Below are 23,625 nucleotides of genomic sequence, written 5' to 3' on the forward strand. Positions count from 1 at the left end.
CGTCGGGCCCTCATATCATCCTCATGGAGTCTGTTTCTGACCGTTTGAGCAGACACATGCACATTTGTGGCCTGCTGGAGGTCATTTTGCAGGGCTCTGGCAGTGATCCTCCTGTTCCTCCTTGCACAAAGGCTGAGGTAGCGGCCCTGCTGCTGGGTTGTTTCCCTCCTACGGCCTCCTCCACGTCTCCTGATGTACTGGCCTGTCTCCTGGTAGCGCCTCCATGCTCTGTACACTACGCTGACAGACACAGCAAACCTTCTTGCCACAGCTCGTATTGATGTGCCATCCTGGATAAGCTGCACTACCTGAGCCACTTGTGTGGGTTGTAGACTCCGTCTCATGCTACCACTAGAGTGAAAGCACCGCCAGCATTCAAAAGTGACCAAAACATCAGCCAGGAAGCATAGGAACTGAGAAGTGGTCTGTGGTGACCACCTGCAGAACCACTCCTTTATTGGGGGGTGTCTTGCTAATTGCCTATAATTTCCACCTGTTGTCTATCCCATTTGCACAACAGCATGTGAAATTGATTGTCACTCAGTGTTGCTTCCTAAGTGGACAGTTTGATTTCACAGATTTGTGATTGACTTGGAGTTACATTGTGTTGTTTAAGTGTTCCCTTTATTTTTTTGAGCAGTGTATATATTTTGCATATACAATTGTCCCTTTGTTTCACTGCTTGCACAAATCAAATTAAGATACCCGATAAAAAGAACTTAGAGGCGTGTTTATGAGTTTTTTTTATCCTCTCTTTTATATGAAGATTCTTTTATATAGAAGATATATGACAGTGTGGCCACTCTCCTTACACTGCTATGGGAGTTCTAACAATAGTTGAGCATGCTCTCGCGGCCCCCTTAGTGGTGAATGGAGAGCACGCCACACATGCGCAGTGTGTCCTCCTTCACTTCGGGGGCTCCATTGTGGAGATAGACGCAGGTCCCAGAGGTGGGATCCGCACCTATCTGACATTTGTGGTATATCCTAGCGATATGCCATAAATGTTGAGATGGGAAAAACCGATTTACACATAACTACCCTGTAGAAGAACATTCCTAATGTACTTACCGTCCAGAGTTTCATGGATCACCTGCTGGGGACCCCGATCACAGGGTGCTTCTCTTCTGAAGCACCAGGAGACTGGGGTCCCCAGTCTGTTTCTGTCGATGTGATGTCCTTTACCAGGTTTCTATCCTGGGCCATGGACAGGATGTCACTTCCGCTGTGTACGGCCCAGAGCTATTCCTCTCCCTGGTGCAGGCGCAGACTGGATTTAGGAGTTAGCACATGCACCAGTGGGAGGAATTAGTTCTGGCGCCGTCCACAGCAGAAGTGATGTCCCATCCATAGGCCAAGTTGGAAACCTGAGACGTGACGTCGGCAACTGCAGGATTTTCAGAAGAGGAGAGTCACATGACTAGGTTCCCAAACAGCCAATCTACGAAACTTTAAAATGGTAAATGTACAATATTACAAACTTTTTTTCTACATGCAAGTTATGTGTAATTAAGGTGAGATTGAGAGCCCTATGGGTCCTGGAGGCATACTGTCAGTGGAGGCAGACCAGGTAGTCGCTATGAGGCCGCCTGTGGTTGAGGGGCCTGGCCAGGACACTATAAAGAGTCTGTGTGATTCTCTAAAAAGTCATGGTTCAGCAATTCCCCTTTAGGAAGCTGCTCTAAGCTCAGCTCCTAGGAGTCCCTGCATTCAGAGGTACCTCTGTGCATTTAAAACTTTCATTGTTGTTTTTTCCACATTGTCCGAGGCCGGGTCCTGAACCCAGGACTTGCTCTATGAGACAGAAACATTAGCAGTGGAGCCACAGGCTTAACTGTATTCAATGAGAGGATTTTCTGTGACTAAAAACCTCACTATTTAATATATATATATATGAAGAATACTAGTGAGGAGGCTTTTCATCAGAGACAATCCTCCCATTTACCATAGTTAAGCTTGTGGCCAACAAATTGATCCAGCAGATGTTGGATAAAAATTAGGAGACTGATACACATCAGATGGTTAGCCGGTCTGACCAAAATTGGCGGGTTTAGCCAATATACCTCTATATGTTTGGCAGCCACAGCGTATGTGCCCCTTGTTTTCTAGCTGTCAATTAGATAAGGGGGCACATATGGTATGTCTTCCCCGACTACAGGCCGCTCTGTTGGTTGCACACTTATCACTATAATGACACATCTCTGAGGCCTGATTTTTACATTGAAGAGGGGGGACATGTTCTGGGGATTATTACAGGTTGGGGGGAGGGTTTTTGGAAAACTCTATGCATTACTGAAATATAGTATTACATCCCTTCTGTAGACAGGGGTGTGACAATTGGCCCATGGGGGGGTTCTCCCCGCTGCCCCATGCATGTTAGCTATTGTGTATATAGCATGCTGCTGGATGGCTGTAATACTACCCAAAATTTAAAAAGGAAAAACTGGGGCATTTAAGCTCCCTGCACCATCTGGGAACACACAAACAATGGCCACTTTGGGGGCAGGGCTTCCGCGAAATTTGCAGCCCATTTAGCATAATGCCTGCAAGATTGGCAAGTATGTGAAGAGGGCATAATAATTGTGGGTATACTGTGCCTGGGGGACCCTGATGCAAAGTTAGCCCGGGGGTCCACAGGGCTCTAGTTAGACCACTGACTGAATCAGTCTATGTCTCAGCTCTTCCATAGTGTATTCTGCATTGGGTGAATGCTCGATCACAGGCAGTGCTCTACAAGAGACTACTTCTCCATGCTGCACAGACTCTTTAGCCCTTCCCACCAGACAGCAGGGGCCGTGGGATAATATTGCCCACGCAATGAACATAAACAGTGCAAGGGCCGGTAGGAGGGGGACGCGGTGTGACACACGGATCCGGGTGAGGCTCGGTGCCCGTCATTCTGGCAGGTCTCGAGCTTTTTTTGTAGAGGCCACATTGTATAAAAGTTTTCTGTTCGAGGATACTTCCCACAGATTTGCATTGACTGGGCCTGAGGCAAGCCATTTATCTTCACTTCCTCACGCTATCAAAAAGTAATTGGGAAGGAACTTTAACATTGCATAGTCTCCAAATTCTCATTAGAAGGCACAAGACGTCTTGAGATCTCTTTCTGTGACGGGTTCTCTCGCTCCTGATTTACACAGGCATCATGTCCAGGGAGCCGCAATCATAAAGTCACTTTTTCTTTCTTTTCTCTACATTATTACAACGTTATATATTATAAGTCCATTCACACACACTGCATCCTGAGGAGAGAAGTTTCCTTGAGACGCCTTACAATCATAGATCTCCGCACATCTCGGGCTCAAGGCTGCAGAGATTTGCACCGGCTGCTCTCGATAATTACATAAAAGGTGCAGTGTACCAGCGTCTCTACAGCTCATGACCCAGTTATTCCTTCTTTTATGGAAGACACAGGCATCGGCCATAATTCCTGCGTGCAGAAGTGCGAGAGGACTAGAGTAACACCAGGTAAGCAATAGAAGCCAGGGCACGCCAGTCACAAACAGGAAAATTCTGCTATGCCCAGTATGGTATTTGCAAGAGCACACCCATACATAAAAGTGTATTCTGGGGCTTAAACATAGAGGCCACATCCTAAGGACTGATAATTATTATTACATCTGTGAGGGTCCGACTCCCCCGCCGATCAGATGTTTGTAGGCTGTGACGTCATGTCCATCGATCATATGGCCTACAAGTGATTGGGATGGAGCTGCAGTACCAAGCATTGTATAATGTACGGCCCTGTACCTGGAACACCATGGAGAAGCTGCAGCCCCTTCAACCAGCTGATTAGTTGGAGAATCAGAAGTCAAACCCCTTCCCCTTAAGAAAATGCCATTCATTTTAAACCCCGTTAACGGGGTATTATCATCAGGATGTGTACAGACCACTGAATGGAGAGGTGGCCACGCATGTGTGTGAGTCTATGAGGTCCCAGAAGGACCATAATGCAAATGTTGGATTAAACCATCCAACATGGCAATCCTTCCGTTCTAGTTTACTAGTGCGTCGGCTTTGGGAAGCGACAACCCCTTGGTCGCCTCTAAGCGGTGGAATTGAAATAAAGAAAGTAAATGCATTTTCTCTGGAAACAGCGCGACTCTTGTGCACAGACTGCGCATGGTCTTGAAGTCCAGCGTTTTTCACTTCAATAGAGTGGACCTGTAATGCCAAATGTAGCCCATGGACATCGGGAAAAATAAAAACGAAGACCCTAATTTCTTTAATACTTACAACCAGCTTCAGTTCCGACTCGGAACCGAAGCCGAGTTCGGTTTAGTTTTAAAGTGGTTTTCCACTTTAAAAATCAACTACCGAAGTTATTCAACGAAGTAACATGAGACTTCGCGGATAATTGACCGGTTCATTGGAGCCCATACATTTTAATACTGTACAGGGACGGATCTCTGTACAGTATTAATCCGAAGTGACTTTGGATGTACCATCCCTACTCACAACATTTCAATAATTGAGACTAGCCTATTTATGGGGCTGGAAGGAAACTATTTGGAATTCTCTCCAGGTTAATATTTTATCAATGCTCCAATAGCTACTGGGAGTAATCACTGCCATCCTACCAGAAAATCAAGAACTTTAAAGGGGTTTCCACTGACAGGACAGTTCACAAGGCAATCAATGCCCAGCAAGTATGGTGCACATCAAGTGGGACACTTTGCCTGGAGCGAACGTCCAGTCCAGTAGAGAAATACCCTGGAGCAGGCAAAGAAAAGCCTAGCTATGGCACAGGTGCATGTGTCCTATCTCTTAGAATAGGGCACTTGAACAATGCTTGCTGGGCACTGTGCGATTGCCTTGGTGACTGTCCCATCCAGCATGCACAGGGTCTCTCTGCACCCGATATTAGGTGCAACAGAGGAGCTGAAGAACCCCAATGGAAATAAATTGACCCATGGAGCTCCCACAACAGCTCAGAAAGTACTGAAGAAGAATAGGCAGCAGAACTGTACAACTCTAATTCACTCTTGAAACAATAATACATTATGGAGAGAGACTATTGGCATTTGGACGTTCACAGCGAGCAGCGCCTTTGTGTAGCCCGAGCCTCGTCCCTGATTGATACCCGTCTGGAATCTGCCTTTAAATCTTCCTCTCTGTAGCGTTCAATTAGCATTTGTTTAGATAGCAAATTTGAGAACTTGAATGTTGACAATTTATTGGTTGGACATTTAACTTGTGCCAAAGTCTGGACGGTTGTCCCAGCCTACGACAGACCTGGAGAACAAAGAACGATGGATGAGGATGGCTTAGTGCAATTGTCTCATCGGTTTTGGATCAGTCATGTTCTAGAGGTCACTTGGCATCACCAACAGGAATGTTGAGCAGACAGATCAATGGAGGAAGGCTGCTCACCCTTAGCCCATGACCGCAAGATGAATAAGAATAAGTTCCTGGTGCTACTCAGTTTGACCCTTGGCTCCAGGTTGACTCTATTGAATTTTCTAATTTCTTTGGACTTTTGTTCTCATGAGATGAATCTATGAGAATACATCTGGAAACAAATACCACACTGGGCTTTTAACCACACAGTATCTATGCTTCATTGACTCCATCCTTTCACACATTCAGAAAAATGGGTAGGGATTGGTGGAGACCACCTTTTATCCAACCATTCTCATTGATGTGCTCCATTTAAGAAGCCACGTTATCACAGGAAAGCGAATCTCAAGGGATCTCTGCAGGAAGTCAAGGCTTCTTAGAGGAAATGTGCGATGACTGAATACTATGACAAAGAGCTAGTATGAATGAACAAGCTTAGGGCTCATGCACATGGCTGTGATCGGCCAAGGAAAAATGAACATTTGTTGGCCGCATCTTGCTGGCTGACTGCGGCTTCTTCTGACCCAAACTGACTGTATCATAGTAATTTATGAAACAGTCAATCTCTATCTGATCGCAGGACTATTGCTGATGATGATGTGAATGCACTGCAATTGCAAACTGTCTATCATAAATTACTATGATACAGTTAGTTCTGGTCAGGGGAGCCGTCTGACACACTGACCAGGTTTCCTGGACACATCATGGTCATGTACAGGAGCCCTAAGTTATGGCATGGTCATTTGGAAGGGTATGTGACCAATATACAGACCAACTACTATAGCATTAACTATCATAAACGTGGTGACTACCCTAAAGTGAGTGAGCCAGCAAAGAGTGAAAACGCGCCCAGAAGCCTCCAAACAGTAGATAATTGCCTAGTGGGCATCTATGAAATCAAAGTCTATTGGGACTAAGCAAAGTCTAGCTCCATGTCCAAGCTGGTGGAATATATGTGATCTGAAAGCTACTTATATCCCCAACAACAAAAATATTGGGCAGTTGAAATCGAGCATACCCGGTAGGTGCCCAACATCTGCCTTAGGCACAGAAGTGGTAGGCCCCCTATACACATGGTTGGCCTGTCCCACCAAAATTAGCAGTTTGACCAACAAACATCTAGTGTGTATGGCCAGCTCAGCTTGAAAGTCCTATTACAAATAGGACATAGATAATCTATGCTCGGTAAATCAAGAATGGAATGGAAAAGGAGCCCACACTCTCTTGACCCAGTGTCCACTTACACCTAAAACAAGCCCTCAGACTACTTTCACATCTGCGTTTTGCTGTACGGTTTTGAGATCCGTCACAGCATCTCAAAACCGCAGCAAAATGCTTCTGTTTTCTCCCGTTCATTTCAAATGAGGACAAAACTGAATGAACTTGAATGGAGTGCACCAGAATGCACTCCGCTCCGTTCAGTTCCCATGCGAGCAGCGTTTTTGTGTGCATCATGGGATACTAAGCAGAACGGACACGGAAAAAAGAAACGGCGCCCATTGAATTACAGTGGTTTTAGCGCCGGATCCATCTTGTTCACTTTGGAGATAATACAACCGGATTTGTTCTGAATGGTTGTATTATTGACCGGATGCGTTTTTGCTGATCCCCTGACGGATCCAGCAAAAATGCAGATATAAAAATAGCCCTACAGAAAAAGCTCACAAAATGTCACATTCTCTCCATCCATCACTGTCTAGGCAGTTAATGAATGGTTTTTGTAGCCGACCATAATGATCAGATCTCTGATCAAAAATAAATTCCCATAAGAACAACTGACAGAACATCAGACCCCGGTGAAAGCGGTGGTCATTCTGAGAGCAGACAGAACAGATCGCAGTTCACAGTAAGCTTTATAAATCTGTCAAACTTCAGCAGAACAGACAGAAAACCCAAAAGGATCATAGAAGGCAAGAAATATCCAACAGACGCTCATCTCTGGCAAAACCCCGAGTACAGAACTGCCTGTTCCTCAAACACTCTTCACAGCCGCACAAGCCAAACAATTATTGACTCATAGCTGCTCATAAGCTGTTTGATGGAATTATCTGCCTTAACACAGAACAGAACCTCAAACCAACTGTCAGCAGGAAAGTTTCCTATTAAACAAATCAGTATGTAACATTCTTCATATTTATCAACTGTATTTACTGTATACTTATAAAGATAAATGAGATTCTGCATAATGTATCCTCCAGAGCTGCACTCACTATTCTGCTGGTGCAGTAACTGTGTACATACATTACTTATCCTATACTGATCCTGAGTTACATCCTGTATTATACTCCAGAGCTGCACTCACTATTCTGCTGGTGCAGTCACTGTGTACATACATTACTTATGCTGTACTGATCCTGAGTTACATTCTGTATTATACTCCAGAGCTGCACTCACTATTCTGCTGGTGCAGTCACTGTGTACATACATTACTTATACTGTACTGATCCTGAGTTACATCCTGTATTATACTCCAGAGCTGCACTCACTATTCTGCTGGTGCAGTCACTGTGTACATACATTACTTATCCTGTACTGATCCTGAGTTACATCCTGTATTATACTCCAGAGCTGCTCTCACTATTCTGCTGGTGCAGTCACTGTGTACATACATTACTTATCCTGTACTGATCCTGTTTTACATCTTGTATTATACTTCAGAGCTGCACTCACTATTCTGCTGGTGCAGTCACTGTGTACATACATTACTTATCCTGTACTGATCCTGAGTTACATCCTGTATTATACTCCAGAGCTGCACTCACTATTCTGCTGGTGGAGACACTGTGTACATACATTACTTATCCTGTACTGATCCTGAGTTACATCCTGTATTATACTCCAGAGCTGCACTCACTATTCTGCTGGTAGAGTCACTGTGTACATACATTACTTATCCTGTACTGATCCTCAGTTACATCCTGTATTATCCTCCAGAGCTGCACTCACTATTCTGCTGGTGCAGTCACTGTGTACATACATTACTTATCCTATACTGATCCTGAGTTACATCCTGTATTATACTCCAGAGCTGCACTCACTATTCTGCTGGTGCAGTCACTGTGTACATACATTACTTATCCTGTACTGATCCTGAGTTACATCCTGTATTATACTCCAGAGCTGCACTCACTATTCTGCTGGTGCAGTCACTGTGTACATACATTATTTATCCTGTACTGATCCTGAGTTACATCCTGTATTATACCCCAGAGCTGCACTCACTATTCTGCTGGTGGAGTCACTGTGTACATACATTACTTTTCCTGTACTGATCCTGAGTTACATCCTGTATTGTACTCCAGAGCTGCACTCACTATTCTGCTGGTAGAGTCACTGTGTACATACATTACTTATCCTGTACTGATCCTCAGTTACATCCTGTATTATCCTCCAGAGCTGCACTCCCTATTCTGCTGGTGGAGACACTGTGTACGTACATTACTTATGTCACCTCCTGTGTTATCCTCCAGAGGGTATTTGGCATTGCTCCGAGGTTCAGAGTTGATGAGTTCAGGAATGCAGCATTAAACTCGGCCAAATAGAAGGGAAACACATTTACATTTTAATTTCTGATGATAAAAACTATATATGACCATTTAACGAAATGTAATCATTTTGCCATTTGTGCTGCTTTTTTCTCCAGGGTAATGTTCCAGCTGAACGCCAGCGATAACTCTCTGTTCGTCGGTGTGCAGTACGGGGGCAGCAGGACAATTGGAGGCTTGGAGCTGTCACAGGGGCCAAGCATTTGGTCTCTGGGCTTCTAGTGCATAATCTACATTCAGCAGCGGCGCGAGCGGATAAAGATCACTTCTCGCTAATGCAGGTTAATATGTCTGTCAGGACTCATTATTCACTGGGGAAAAAAAAGCAGAACATTTACCATGCAAAATAATATTGGTTCTTCAATTGATCCTCCGACGAGCTCCTGGATCCCTGGAGGATTTTAAGTGTCTGTCACTGCACAAAGGAAAGCCGCCCCCTTCAGTGCAGCTAAGAAACACTCGTGCCCTGGCAGCAGCAGAAGTTACGTTAGGGTGAATTCACATGAAATATATTTGAACATATCCTTAAGGTCAGAGGAGTTGTACAGGATTAGAAAAACATGGCTGCTTTCTACCAGAAAACAGCGCCACACCTGTCCACAGGTTGTCTGCGATATTGCAGTTTAGCTTTATTAACTTCAATAGAGCCGAGCTGCAATATCGGACACAACCCATGGACAGGAGTGGCGCTGTTTCTGTAAGCTTGTTAAAGATGCTCTCAATCAGAGCTAAATGTATTTACTCTACTGCTCCAAATTGCTTTGATCCTAGGATTTTATATGCATGGAAGAACCCACACTGACACCAGGCAAGACTCAAAGCAGTTCTCATTTATTACAGGAAGTTGAGCAGTATATAAGTACATCAGAGGGGGCATCCCCCCCGAGGCTCGTGGCATTGTTCCATTGGTTAGAATACAAAAATTAAAAAAAAGAGATAACACTTGGTGTGACGGACTGAACCGTCACTGGGGCTGCTGGAGAAGCCTGAGGGCCAGCCTCCCTACTAGCGACTATGGACCTAAGATTTTGGAGATCCCCCTTGATTAGTTGAATCGGGTGTCCGGGGCACATGGACGGCTGTTGCAGTGGAACCTGTCCCTACAGCTGTTCACTTTCACAATCTAAGACCGGCCTGGGAAACACAATGCGAATGCTTATGGACTATCTTGCCAAACAGAACTGGAAGGGTGACTAACATGGACATCCCCAAGTGGACCCGTAGAGGGTCTCACCAGGTCTGCCATCCTTTAGCTTGGGGGAGCTATGTGACGACAGGGTCATCAGTTTGAGTTAAATGTGTATTGGTGTTAGATATGTGTAATTATGTTATACTGTGTAACTTATTTCAAAAGACTGTCAGCACTTTTCCCATTGTTCTCTGAAAGAGCTCAGGACAATGACATTTTGGCCAGGCTCCTGCTAGGGCTGTCTGGAGCTATTTTAGCGGGTGGACCCCTGTGGTGTGGTGCAGACAGAATGTCTGGGGAGGGGAAGGGGGATGTGATGGGATTACAGTCTCATCTGTTTGCTTTCTGTATATAAGTTTCTGCAGTTGCTCAATAAGGCAGACTTTATTTCACCTACACTGAGTCTCGACCAGTGACTGGGGAAACTGGGAGCTAAAGACCGGCGGTTTGCAATATCTCCTAAACAAGAAAGAATACAGAGGAGGACATACTCATCCTGAGTACTGGGGGTCCGCCACATTGGTGGCAGCAGTGGGATGCTCTTCCTTGCCTAAGGAGACATTCAAACCACCACCGGGACCAAGTTTTCTGCTGACATCGGAGATGAGCCACAGTTGCCTACGGCCATGGAAGCGCTGGCCAAGCTCCAGAATCCTGGTTCTGCCCAGGACAGGCGGAGAAGGAGAGACGCTTTGCCCCGGGAGATCTGGAGGGAGGTTTGCAATATCTCCTGAACAAGGAAGAATACAGAGGCGGACATACTCATCCTGAGTACTGGGGGTCCGTCACACTTGGAATCTGCCCATTGTGCATTATTTTACTAACTTTGGTATACAAACTATGTAAACAGCTAGGTGCCAGCGCCATATTGTAATGGCTTTACATTAATATAATGAATGATATCCACATCTCTATCAACCCTGTGTAACCTCTATACAGTTGTTCTCCAACCTTCAAAGGACCACTCCAGGCAAAACGGGGGCACTGTGTTCTGCCTACTGCGGGCTTGAGGTCCATGATTCTTGAGAGACTGACCACAAATGGAATTGCTAATGTGTAGGCCCGGTGCTATAATAAGGCAGACCAAGCGGCCGCCTTAGGGCGCTGAGAAGGGGGGGCGGAAAAATGAAACTTTTTTTTTTTTCATTAATCACTTGCATGCCGCCGGCCTCCTGCGGCTGTTCTCCTCTGTGTGGTGGTCCTCATATCTTCTCTCTGGGCTCCCGAGTCCTGACAAGTTGTTTGAGGACCTTTCCCACTCTGCCAATCACTGGTCTGACACATGACACAGCTGCAGCCACTGATTGGCTGAGTGGGAAAGGTCCTCAAAGTCTTGTCGGGAGCACAGAGAGAAGATACCAGGACCACACAGAGGAGAAGGGGGGCTGCTGCAGACGACCAGGGCCAGGTGAGGAGCATAATGTTTATTTTTACACAACATTAATAGAGGGGGGGAAATGTGACATGGAGGGGGTTGAAATGTGACATGGGGGGGAGAAATGTGACACAAAGGGGGTGATGTAAAAAGCAGGGGGTGAAATGTCACATTTCTCCACCTCCATGTCACATCACCCCCTATGTCACATTTCTCATCCCCCTCCATGTCACATTTCTCATCCCCCTCCATGTCACATTTCTCATCCCCCTCCATGTCACATTTCTCATCCCCCTCCATGTCACATTTCTCATCCCCCTCCATGTCACATTTCTCATCCCCCTCCATGTCACATTTCTCATCCCCCTCCATGTCACATTTCTCATCCCCCTCCATGTCACATTACGCCCTCCTTTTTAAATCACCCCCACCGAGTTGTGGGGGGGGGGGGGCAAAATGTAGCTTCGCTTGTGTGTGCAAAAATCCTTGCACCGGCCCTGCTAATGTGCATTTAAAAGGGGCATTTCCAGTCAATGTAAAGGGAGGGGGGATATTTATTCTTGTGTCATGCTCCTCCCCCTCAGATCCAATCAGTACTATCCATGACACCCCCTTTATAGTAATAATGCCCACTGTGCCCCCTTCATTGTAATATTGCCCTCTGTGCCCCCTTCACAGTAATAATGCAGATTGTGCCCCATTCATAGTAGTAGTGCCCCTTGTGCCCCCTTCACAGTAATAACGCCCACTGCGCCCCCTTAATAGTAGTAATGCCCTCTATGCCCCTCCATAGTATAAATCCCCATTGTGCCCCCTTCACAGTAATAATGCCCACTATGCCCCCTTCATTGTAGTAATGCCCTCTGGCTCTGTGCCCCCTCCATAGTAGAAATGACCATTGTGCCCCTTTCACATTAGTAATGCCCTCTGTGCCCCCTCCATAGTAGAAATGCCTTCTGTGCCCCCTCCATAGTAGAAATGCCTTCTGTGCCCCCTCCATAGTAATAAAACCCTCTGTACCCTCTCCATAGTAATAAAGCCCTTTTTGCCTCTTCCATAGTAATAAAGTCCATTCTGCCCTCTACATAGTAATAAATTCCTCTGTGCCCCCTCTGTATTAAAAAAAATAAAATAAAAAAACACAGTAACTACTCACCTTGTCCCGTTCCTGAAGCTCACAGTCCTCTCTTCCCTGCAGGCACAGATCGCTCTGCAGCACTGTGTGGGCGGAGTGTATGCAGATTTCCAGGCTGCAGGCTCCTCCTACACAGGCCGGCAGTGCAACCTGTGCCTGCAGGCTGAATGGTGGAGCGGGGAGAAGTCTTCCTGCGGCAGACCGCCCCCCCCTCCCCCTTAGCACGCCACTGCCCTGCTTCTAGTGCTTCACAATTATAATCAGCTGTGCAGTTGGCCCCCGCAGGAGCTTGCCCGGGTATGCCGGGTGCTGACGCCGGCCTTGCATATAGGTGTGGTGGAGTGGGGCCCCACTCAAAGCTTTTTCTAAGAGGCCCCATGGTTACTTGTTACGCCCCTGATTTGGAGACACTTTCTGAGCAAAGCTACAAACAAATCGGGACCCAATGCTGCCATCTTGAGAAGATCATATTGGCAACATTTTCTGGTCTTCTAAATGACCTCTAAGACATTGGTCTCCAACCTCTGGCCATCCAGCTGCTGTGAAACCACAACTCTCAGCATGCTTGGATAATTACTGCTCCTCAAATGAAGGAACTCAACCCTGCTACATCTGCACAGTCTGGTGCCATTACTTGGGTCATAGTACCCAGACCTACATAGGCATCTAGATGTAAATCAAACACGAAAGGCTTGTTCCAGAACATAATGAGCTTCATCTAAGAAGAACTGAGTAAATTTACTTTTGATCTTTTTTTTTATCTTTTTTTTCCCCGAGTGCATATGAAGCCATTTACTGAACACAAGGAAAAAGACGACATCATCTCGCTGCCTGATATTGATGACATCGCTTCCACTTGAATATATTGCCGGTATCATTTGAAGTTTACATTCCAATTTCTTAGGCAATTTCCGGGAGAAACCAATATAAAAAAAAAAAAAAAAAAAAAGCAAAAATTCATTACACGGATTTAATTTCATTGTAAAATTGACAGTGTCACAAATGGCAAATTGTCTGAATTGTCTTCTGTTTTGTCTTTTATGACTATAGACGGGGAGCATTTCACCATTCTGCAATCTACTACTGAACCGTAATAAGCAGAAAAAGGGAGAAAAAAAAGATGTTTTCATGTTATCTGCAGGGGAAAGATGCGCGCTCTGAACGCACAACACTACTGGGGTTATTTCTGCTTTCTTATTTGGGTCACAGAGAGTTTAGCCAAAGGGGAGTAAAGTCTGGTGATTAAAAATTTACAGCAAGGGGCTTAATGTCCTCCTGAATGATGCCGGAGATGCTGCAACTCAAGTATAAGTGATGAACAACCAAACAAACTGCAAATATAGAAATTGTGCAAGAATTAATATGAATGTCTCGTCTTGACCCACGTCTTTGGCTTGCTCTAGACCAGGGATGCCCAACCTGCGGCAAAACTACAACTTCCATCACCCCTGGACAGCCTACAGCTATCGGGTTATACTGGGAGTTGTAATTTTACAACAGCTGGAGGGCCGGAGGTTGGGCATCCCTGCTCTAGACAATGGCTTGAAGTTGGGTAACAGCAGACCTACCGGCATCCGATGTCCATCGCCGATGACTGCACTAAGCCAGCATGGTGTTTGGGGCCAACTAGATCATAAGACAGGCACAAAAAGCAGCAAGTCAAAGAAAATAGTGGGCGATCAACTCACCACTGGACATCCAAAAGAGGTACAGTCCATCCATCAGAGGCACAATATGACGCCAAAAAGCTCCTCACCTACATGGTGCCAACCACTCTAGCCATAAAGCACCATAATAAAACATGGCTACCATGAGCAACAAACTGGCCATCATCCAATCCCCCAAAATCATAGTTGCCAACAATCTAGATTTTCATAGTTCTCCCCTCCAATCAGACCATAAAAGGGGCAAAGTCTATGTTACTCTGCTTCAAAACTGGTGTTTAGTTTTTAGGGCTTACATCTAGACGGGACTTACAAGTGTCCTCTTGTTTAGGATTCAAATGTTGATAGAGAGGCAAAATACAACCACCCGCCCATACTTTCCTTGGCCATCCACCATTTGTCTTTGGCCAAGAGGAGCAGAGCCATGGGTGAAGTAGGTTCACACTGCCCCTTACCCAAATGTTCATTGTCATCAGGAATTTTCCCAGATCAAGCTTTGTTGCATATCCTATCTCCAGAACAGGACCACCGAAGTGAAGGGAGAGGTGGCTGCGCTTGCGCTGCTAGCTCCCCATTCATTGCTATGGGGATTCTAAAAAGATAGGCAAGTGCGCTCGCCTGGCTGTTTTTGTAGAGGACGCAGCGCTTGCGCAGTGTGCTCTCCTTCACTTTAGGGGACCATTTCTGGAGATATGCCACAAGTCCTGAGATGGGAAAACCCCTTTACTTTTATTTTTTTTATCATTTAGACCAGAATTAATCCTGACCTGTTACAGAAAACCACTGCCCTCTAAAAGCCCATTTTGCACGGTTGTCTTAAAGAGGATAAAATACATAAAGATTATTATAATGAAGCAGCTAGCACAAGGAAAACCCAATTCTGTAAGTAGATTGATCTCTCTCATTGATGTTTTCAGTTGTCAATCCCCCTTATGGATTGGTCTCCGGGTCCAGGGCTTACAATTACGAGCTGCAATCAAATCAATCTAAAAATACTCAGATTACTTATCTCATTTAGATTTAAATGTGCATCTGATTTTAACCACCAGGTGACCACTGCTGCACCGTAAACAAATTATCTGCCTCATTACCTCATGGCTCTGACACTCGCAGAGCATCGGCCAAGAACGACTTTCAAGAATAAAAATAAATACATTTTGTCTCCTTTTTGAAGAAATCTATCCTTGAAATTCATTGACATGGAACTTCAGTCCTTGGCAGCTCCATCAAGTTTGTCTGCAGGCCAAATGTGTGATTTTGCACTGGGAATAGGAGAAGCTCACAGAAGCTTGTATATGCCCGGGCAATTTGGTTAACGGATTTTGACATGGCTGCCCATCCACCGAGCGGTTAATTCAGTTGATGGGTCAATGTTCGATTCTGTCAGTCTTTCCCACTAAAGGTCGGAAAATGAAGGCTGCCAGGATTCGCTATAGGGATCTCTCAATATATGAAAGCATTAAATTGAAAAAAAAAATATTGGTAGGATTAAAATAATAATCTACTGAACCCTTGCGGCATCTTCTTCGAGTTCCTAGGTGGCATCCAATATGGCAGCCACTGCAGAGGTTGTCACCAGGAGTGCACCACCAATGAGGCAAGAGGAGGGCAGCAGAAGGGGGATTATCTGCTGTATAGTATTGGGAAGCACAGTGGGCACAGTATGTGGCGCTGTATTACCCTGTATGTAATGTTTTCCAAGTATGTCTTTAACAGTAGGGCTGGAGGAAAGGGGTTAGGTCAAGAAATTGGCATTGGGGCACTCGCCTCAGGCAGCAAAAAGGCTAGGTGCACCCCTGGTTGTCACCAAAGTTTTTACAAAATCTGTATGAAAACCCTCTTTAAAAGGGGTTGTACAGTTTCAGGAAGAAACCAGAAAACCCTCAGAACTGGTAAGAACTTGACAGATCCCACACCACCGCTCCAGTTTTCCTGTCCAGTCCCTATTTATCCGGCTGCAGCAGCGATCTCACATCAACACTAAGTGACCGCTGCAGCCAATCACTGGCCCTAGTGGTGCGCACCCAACAAAGCACCAGTCTGGATGGCTGCACCATTTATGTGCTGTCAATGTGACGTCACTGCTGCAGCCTGGCGGGAAGAACAGGAGCGGGGAAGCAGGATCTGTCAGGTATGCGCTTACCAGTTCTTTACTGCAGGCGGATCCTGAGGGTTGTCCAGTTTCAACCACTTCAGGAGCTGTAATGGTAGCCATATTGGCGTCAGTAAAACTGCAGGACTATTGTGATGCCACTTCAGTGTTTCCCTATGGTGTCTAAGACTCTTTTTATTTTAGGGGATCTGAATGATTTCCTATCAAATGTGGGACTAAGCTGCAGCAGCAAGAACAACCCGAGGACAAGGGGTGCGATGTCTGAGATAACAGCGGACCCATTTCTAGTCCTGGAAAGTTGGATTTCCATATTTACAGAAGCAATTGCACCACTTTACAGGAATACATGACTGATACCAACTTACCCATCAACCCTTGCTTGTACATTTAATACTCAGAATTACAGTGAAAATCCAAACTACAGATTACTTTAATTCAGAGTAATTGAGAGGCGCGTTGCTCGATTCCCTCTCAATTACAACGAACCACAAATCAACGTAGAGAACATACCATTAGTGCGATGGAATAATTACTCACAGATGCTAAATGCCTAATTTCAACTAAATTTGTTCAAAAGACGAGATGTCTGAGAAACGCTGGTGTATGATCTGCTAACAAGACCCCCGTCCCCTCCCCATTAATGTCTTCGTATTGACAGCTCAATGCCCTCCTCATCTTCACCTGCAGGCTCGATGGCGAAGGCTGGATTTCTACGTTGTGATTTTTTATACTGTTTGATTGACTGACTGTGCCATAAAATGACCAAAAGTGCCGTCATATGTTACATCAATTTGACATTCTAAGATTTTAAATTCAGGATCGGCAGCTGAAACAACTTCTAATCCGCTGTTAAGTGGACATTTTCAGCGCAATCACGACCAAGTCACATGTATCAGTAGAATTTCTTTATTAGATATCCCTATTGACCACGCGTTTCAGAGTTTAAGTCTACGGTTGTCAACCAGAGGATGGCTTCCTGGGTGGGAAACCTCTAAGATTGTGTGTGGGGTAAATGCCTCTGGGGTCACATGGGTCCTTCATTCTCTGGTGGTGACCAGGCATAACATTTCTCACAACTGATGATCATCACCTAAAGAGCGCCTGTCAGCATGATCAACCCTAGTAAAGCAGACATACTGCCTGATAGGGTTGATCTTGCTGATTGCAAGGACCCCTCTCTTGCAGGAAACCCAGTGTGTCTTTATTGAGAAATTCCTTTTATATTTATGCCAATTAGGTGCCCATGGCACCGCGGACAAGCCTGGCTCCTCAGAAGAACCACTTTACCTCTGCCTTTCCCCTGTTGTCACTCCGTCTCCCAATAATTTAAGGGTCAGGCATTTGGCTCTGAAATCTCGTGAATATATTGATGACAGTTCAGTTGGTGTAGTCCGTATCTCAGGAGCAGAGACCGCAAATAAGATGTGCGCCAAGTGAATTATCTCTGGCACGCGCGCCAAGTGAATTATCGCTGGCACATACGCATACGAGTTCTGGGCCAGACAAATCCTGCGCCCTTTGTTCTAGTCCTGGATAACCCTCGTAATTATTTGGACCACTGAAATCATTGGATTCAGAATTTTGACAGGATGAGATCCGTCTGATCAGTTTCTCAATTTCTTTTCAGGCAGCTTCCATTGAGATCAATATTAGAATTTGATGGTCACATCAGATCCACCACCTCCACCATTAATTTTATTGGCAGACGTTTGGCCTGTTTTCTGGCCCTTTGCACTAGAACATGCCGCTTATCAGTACATTCCAAATCCTTTAACACATTTCCTGCTTGTTCTCAAAGTACAAGACAACAACGAACTTGGTGCCAAAATGTAGCGCTCCACACTAAATCTCGCCTACGGCAAACTTCAGGCCGAACTGTCACAATCAATTAATTAGTGGGATTTCAGCTGTGAGGGAGGAAAGCAATTAGCACGATTACGAATGCTGAGTAACTGCTCCAGATAGTGACTGGCATCGTAACACTCTCCATCGGAGCAGTAAAAACGCATAAGCCCTGGGTAATTAAAGGGCATTTACCCTAAAGTACAACACACTATGAGTCCTATGTCTATCAGTCCTACTAAAAAATTCTATACAGCCCTATCAATTTCTGGAAAAAGTGGGTAACAGTATTTGTCCCGCTCTCCCTTCTAAAATGTGATTATAATTTTTTTTCTAAACGGATTTCTTTTTACAGCCGCAAAACAGATTGGCAGCAACACTGATTGTCCATACAGATATAATGTAACACTATACTCAGAATAGTATTAGTATACCATACAGTAAATGACTAAACAACTCCTAGACATTAATACACAGTACACATACTTACCTCTTTACTTTCACATCCCGGCACAGAAGTGTAGATGGGGCCGTGAAGGGAAGAGGACAGAGCCGGCATTGCTCTTTATAGGCAGACACTTCTCCCTCTCCTGACTGATCATCTTCCCTCTCGTGACTGATCATCTTCCCTCTCCTGACTGATCATCTTCCCTCTCCTGACTGATCATCTTCCCTCTCCTGACTGATCATCTTCCCTCTCCTGACTGATCATCCTCCCTCTCCTGACTGATCATCTTCCCTCTCGTGACTGATCATCTTCCCTCTCGTGACTGATCATCTTCCCTCTCCTGACTGATCATCTTCCCTCTCCTGACTGATCATCTTCCCTCTCCTGACTGATCATCTTCCCTCTCCTGACTGATCATCTTCCCTCTCGTGACTGATCATCTTCCCTCTCCTGACTGATCATCCTCCCTCTCGTGACTGATCATCTTCCCTCTCGTGACTGATCATCTTCCCTCTCCTGACTGATCATCTTCCCTCTCCTGACTGATCATCTTCCCTCTCCTGACTGATCATCTTCCCTCTCCTGACTGATCATCTTCCCTCTCCTGACTGATCATCTTCCCTCTCCTGACTGATCATCTTCCTGTGCCAAGTTACAACAGCCAGCAAGAGGCTCAGCAGTACATACAGGAGAAGGGTGGCCTGACCTCTCTAGGTCTTGTAAAAGATGAGGTCAGAGATTATAGCTAGGTCCTGCCAGTGAACCCCCTTGGTCGTAAGCTACATCAATGTATAAAATAACATGATTAAAATAATTGTACCTTTCTCGCAGTGAGCTCCTGTGAATCCAGGGGGACAGACGCATTTGTTTGGGGCCACACAAGTTCCTCCGTACCTGCAACCCTCCTCACAGAATGCTAAAAGACAAAACAAAACAAATCAATCAGTTAAAACACAAAAAAAGTCATCAGTGCAAGAAGAGTCAATGCATGAGGTACCCTGTGCACATACAAACCACACATTTACGTTTTTCGATGCCGTTTTTGAAGTAAAAAACAAGAGTGGATTCAAAAAGGAGAATTAACATCTGCCCTTAAAGAGCTTGGCCCATCTCACACCTTGGTGGCCTATTGCTAGGATATGACACCAATGTCAGAAAGGTGTGGGTTCCACCTCCTGGACCCACCGCTATCACTAGAACTAGTCTCCTCAAGTGAAGGAGGGTGCACCGTGCAGCCTCCATTCACTTCTGTGGGTGTGCCGAAAATAGCTGAGCATGGCTATTTCCAAAACTTCCATAGAGGTGAAGAGAGGTGGCTGCGCTTGCGCAGTGTGCCTTTGTTCATCTTGGGGCTGTGTCCTACAGATAGGTGTGGGTCCTACAGGTGGGACCCGCACCTATTTAATGACTGTTTTTCTTTTATTATTCCTCATGTTTATTGCAAGAGCGCCTCTTTGCTATTCCTGTCAACACATTTTTCTGATTTGTGAGGATGTTATCCTGGAATCCTGACCCTCAATGATGCTTATGTGAGTGCTGTGTCTCTTGCTTACATTGGCCGGTCTACCAGCACACACTCTATTTGGTAGTGGTGGCGCGGGGTATTACACCTTCACCCGTTCAAGCAGTGGCGTACATAGAGAAGTAAGGGCCTCATAGCAAGGATCAAACCAGGCCTCCCACACAGGACAGAAGGGTTTCTGCCTAAACCCTTTTCAATGACCCTTGGGCCATTTTTCCACTGCTTCATTTGCTTTTGTTGTTTCTTTAGAGGGTATATTCCTGGTTAAGTTTTCACCTGCAGTAACAGAGGAGATAATCCCAACTTAGACTGAGCCCCCTCTTGCCCTGGGCCCCATAGCAGTCGCATGGTAGTTACGCCCTGGAGTTCAAGTGAATAGGATGAAGTTGCTATATCCTGCTCGAGTACAACTAAGTAGATGACAGGTAGGCACAAGTGTTGTGGCCCCTTCAAACAGCTTATCAGCAGGGGAACCAACAGCCAGACCCTCACCGTTCAGATATTGATGACTTATCCTGAGGATAGACCTTCAATATCCTGAAGCTGGAAGACCCTTTAAGTGTTATCAACATAAAACTGGAAGAAAAAAAAACTTCTTGATGATTTATGGGTAAGGATGTGCTGGATAAAAAAGAATATCACATAATAACAGGATCAGACTACACAGGGCCTGGTTGTAGTCTGTTACCATGGAGACACACAAGTCCGTATACCAAAACCTTTAGAGATTTCTAATCAAGTCTATTCTATTGTTTCATACTGTACAGTCGTGGCCAAAAGTTCTGAGAATGACACAAATATTAGTTTTCACAGTTTGCTGCTAAACTGCTTTTAGATCTTTGTTTCAGTTGTTTCTGTGATGTAGTGAAATATAATTACACGCACTTCATACGTTTCAAAGGCTTTTATCGAAAATTACATGACATTTATGCAGAGTCAGTATTTGCAGTGTTGGCCCTTCTTTTTCAGGACCTCTGCAATCCGACTGGGCATGCTCTCAATCAACTTCTGGGCCAATTCCTGACTGATAGCAACCCATTCTTTCATCATCACTTCTTGGAGTTTGTCAGAATTAGTGGGTTTTTGTTTGTCCACCCGCCTCTTGAGGATTGACCACAAGTTCTCAATGGGATTAAGATCTGGGGAGTTTCCAGGCCATGGACCCAAAATGTCAACGTTTTGGTCCCCGAGCCACTTAGTTATCACTTTTGCCTTATGGCACGGTGCTCCATCGTGCTGGAAAATGCATTGTTCTTCACCAAACTGTTGTTGGATTGTTGGAAGAAGTTGCTGTTGGAGGGTGTTTTGGTGCCATTCTTTATTCATGGCTGTGTTTTTGGGCAAAATTGTGAGTGAGCCCACTCCCTTGGATGAGAAGCAACCCCACACATGAACTGTCTCAGGATGCTTTACTGTTGGCATGACACAGGACTGATGGTAACCCTCACCTTTTCTTCTCCGGACAAGCCTTTTTCCAGATGCCCCAAACAATCGGAAAGAGGCTTCATCGGAGAATATGACTTTGCCCCAGTCCTCAGCAGTCCATTCACCATACTTTCTGCGGAAGATCAATCTGTCCCTGATATTTTTTTTGGAGAGAAGTGGCTTCTTTGCTGCCCTTCTTGACACCAGGCCATCTTCCAGAAGTCTTGGCCTCACTGTGCGTGCAGATGCGCTCACACCTGCCTGCTGCCATTCCTGAGCAAGCTCTGCACTGGTGGCACTCCGATCCCGCAGCTAAATCCTCTTTAGGAGACGATCCTGGCGCTTGCTGGACTTTCTTGGACACCCTGAAGCCTTCTTAACAAGAATTGAACCTCTTTCCTTGAAGTTCTTGATGATCCTATAAATTGTTGATTGAGGTGCAATCTTAGTAGCCACAATATCCTTGCCTGTGAAGCCATTTTTATGCAACGCAATGATGGCTGCACGCGTTTCTTTGCAGGTCACCATGGTTAACAATGGAAGAACAATGATTTCAAGCATCACCCTCCTTTTAATATGTCAAGTCTGCCATTTTAACCCAATCAGCCTGACATAATGATCTCCAGCCTTGTGCTCGTCAACATTCTCACCTGAGTTAACAAGACGATTACTGAAATTATCTCAGCAGGTCCTTTAATGACAGCAATGAAATGCAATGGAAAGGTTTTTTTGGGATTAAGTTAATTTTCATGGCAAAGAAGGACTATGCAATTCATCTGATCACTCTTCATAACATTCTGGAGTATATGCAAATTGCTATTATAAAAACTTAAGCAGCAGCTTTTCCAATTTCCAATATTTATGTAATTCTTAAAACTTTTGGCCACGACTGTATATACACTGAAGCAATAAAAATGGTTGCAGAATTACAGACACCCTTTGAAAGGCATTCTGATATCCAATCTTTTGTCAATACAGTCACATTGCCTATGCGAAGAAGCGGCAGGACGGAAAACGTCTGGATTCCTATAAAATTGTAAATCAGGATTAGCAGCAGCTCTGAAGCGTCATTTCTTTACTTTCTGCTCGGCTATTTTGTGTACACACTGGAATTAACGCCATGGTTTATTTATGATGTTCTTAGTGGTATGCTGCTGTATACAAATACCCACAATTCACTGGTTCCAGTGCACAATTCTCCAGTAATAAACTCCAGCCCCCTGTGCTATGCTAAATCTAGATTTACCAGCCCTTATCAATATTTATTATCTGGCTAAATAGCTTTTATAAGGCATTAATATGGATGACGAGGTGGATAATATATGGATATTGCAGCTGCTTGTAAAACAGGGAAGATCTATTGTCAACATTCCGGAGTTGTTACAATGTATCACGCAGAACACCTGACGCTTGGTATGGATTATATCTGAATATAAATATATTCTATTCATATATTAAATAATGCAACATAACGCGCAGTAAACGCCAGCTCTAGTAAAAGCTTCGGGAACTGGAACATTAGTTTAGGTCAAGGCTGCTTTTATTGACTGTGAATCTTCCCGACTAAAACGTAATGACTTGGCTGCGAGATCGGCTTTCACATTTAAATTGAATGATCATGAAGATCTAATTGAAATATGTTATGGAAATAAGTATAATTTACCTTTCACGCCAGAGAGTGTGTAATAAGTAATGCAGAAAGAAAGTCTCTTCTGTCTCCTCGGTGTCAGAAAGGCGCAAAGGAAAGCAGTGTAAAGGTGCTAAACATCCATAAATACTGCCGGCTGCTACTCTGTTCCATAAAAACCTCTATATAATACAATTAACGTTACATTCTAGACATAGTTTGAAGCAATAGATTCCCTTAAAGGGGTATTCTCATCTCAGACATTTGTGGCATATCCACAAGACATTGCTGCAGGTCTCACCTCTGGGACCCACACATATCTCTACATTCCATTGGCCGTTGAATCCAAGCTGTTGCATATGCTATGAATATGCCATAATGAGATGAGAATATTCTT

At 44.9% G+C, this 23,625-nt stretch overlaps 1 protein-coding gene across 2 annotated transcripts in view; it reads right to left on the reverse strand.

The window, feature by feature from the left end:
* Positions 1 to 23,625, reverse strand: part of NELL1 (neural EGFL like 1) — a 596,336-nt gene that overhangs the window by 88,802 nt on the left and 483,909 nt on the right. For both annotated transcript variants that reach the window (XM_040409754.1, XM_040409753.1), the window contains exon 15: positions 19,475 to 19,570. In XM_040409754.1, coding sequence (XP_040265688.1) covers positions 19,475 to 19,570 — 96 coding nt within the window. The remainder of the gene's footprint in view (positions 1 to 19,474; positions 19,571 to 23,625) is intronic.

This window comes from Bufo bufo, chromosome 10 (assembly GCF_905171765.1).
Source record: "Bufo bufo chromosome 10, aBufBuf1.1, whole genome shotgun sequence".
NCBI classification, from domain to species: Eukaryota; Metazoa; Chordata; class Amphibia; order Anura; family Bufonidae; genus Bufo; species Bufo bufo.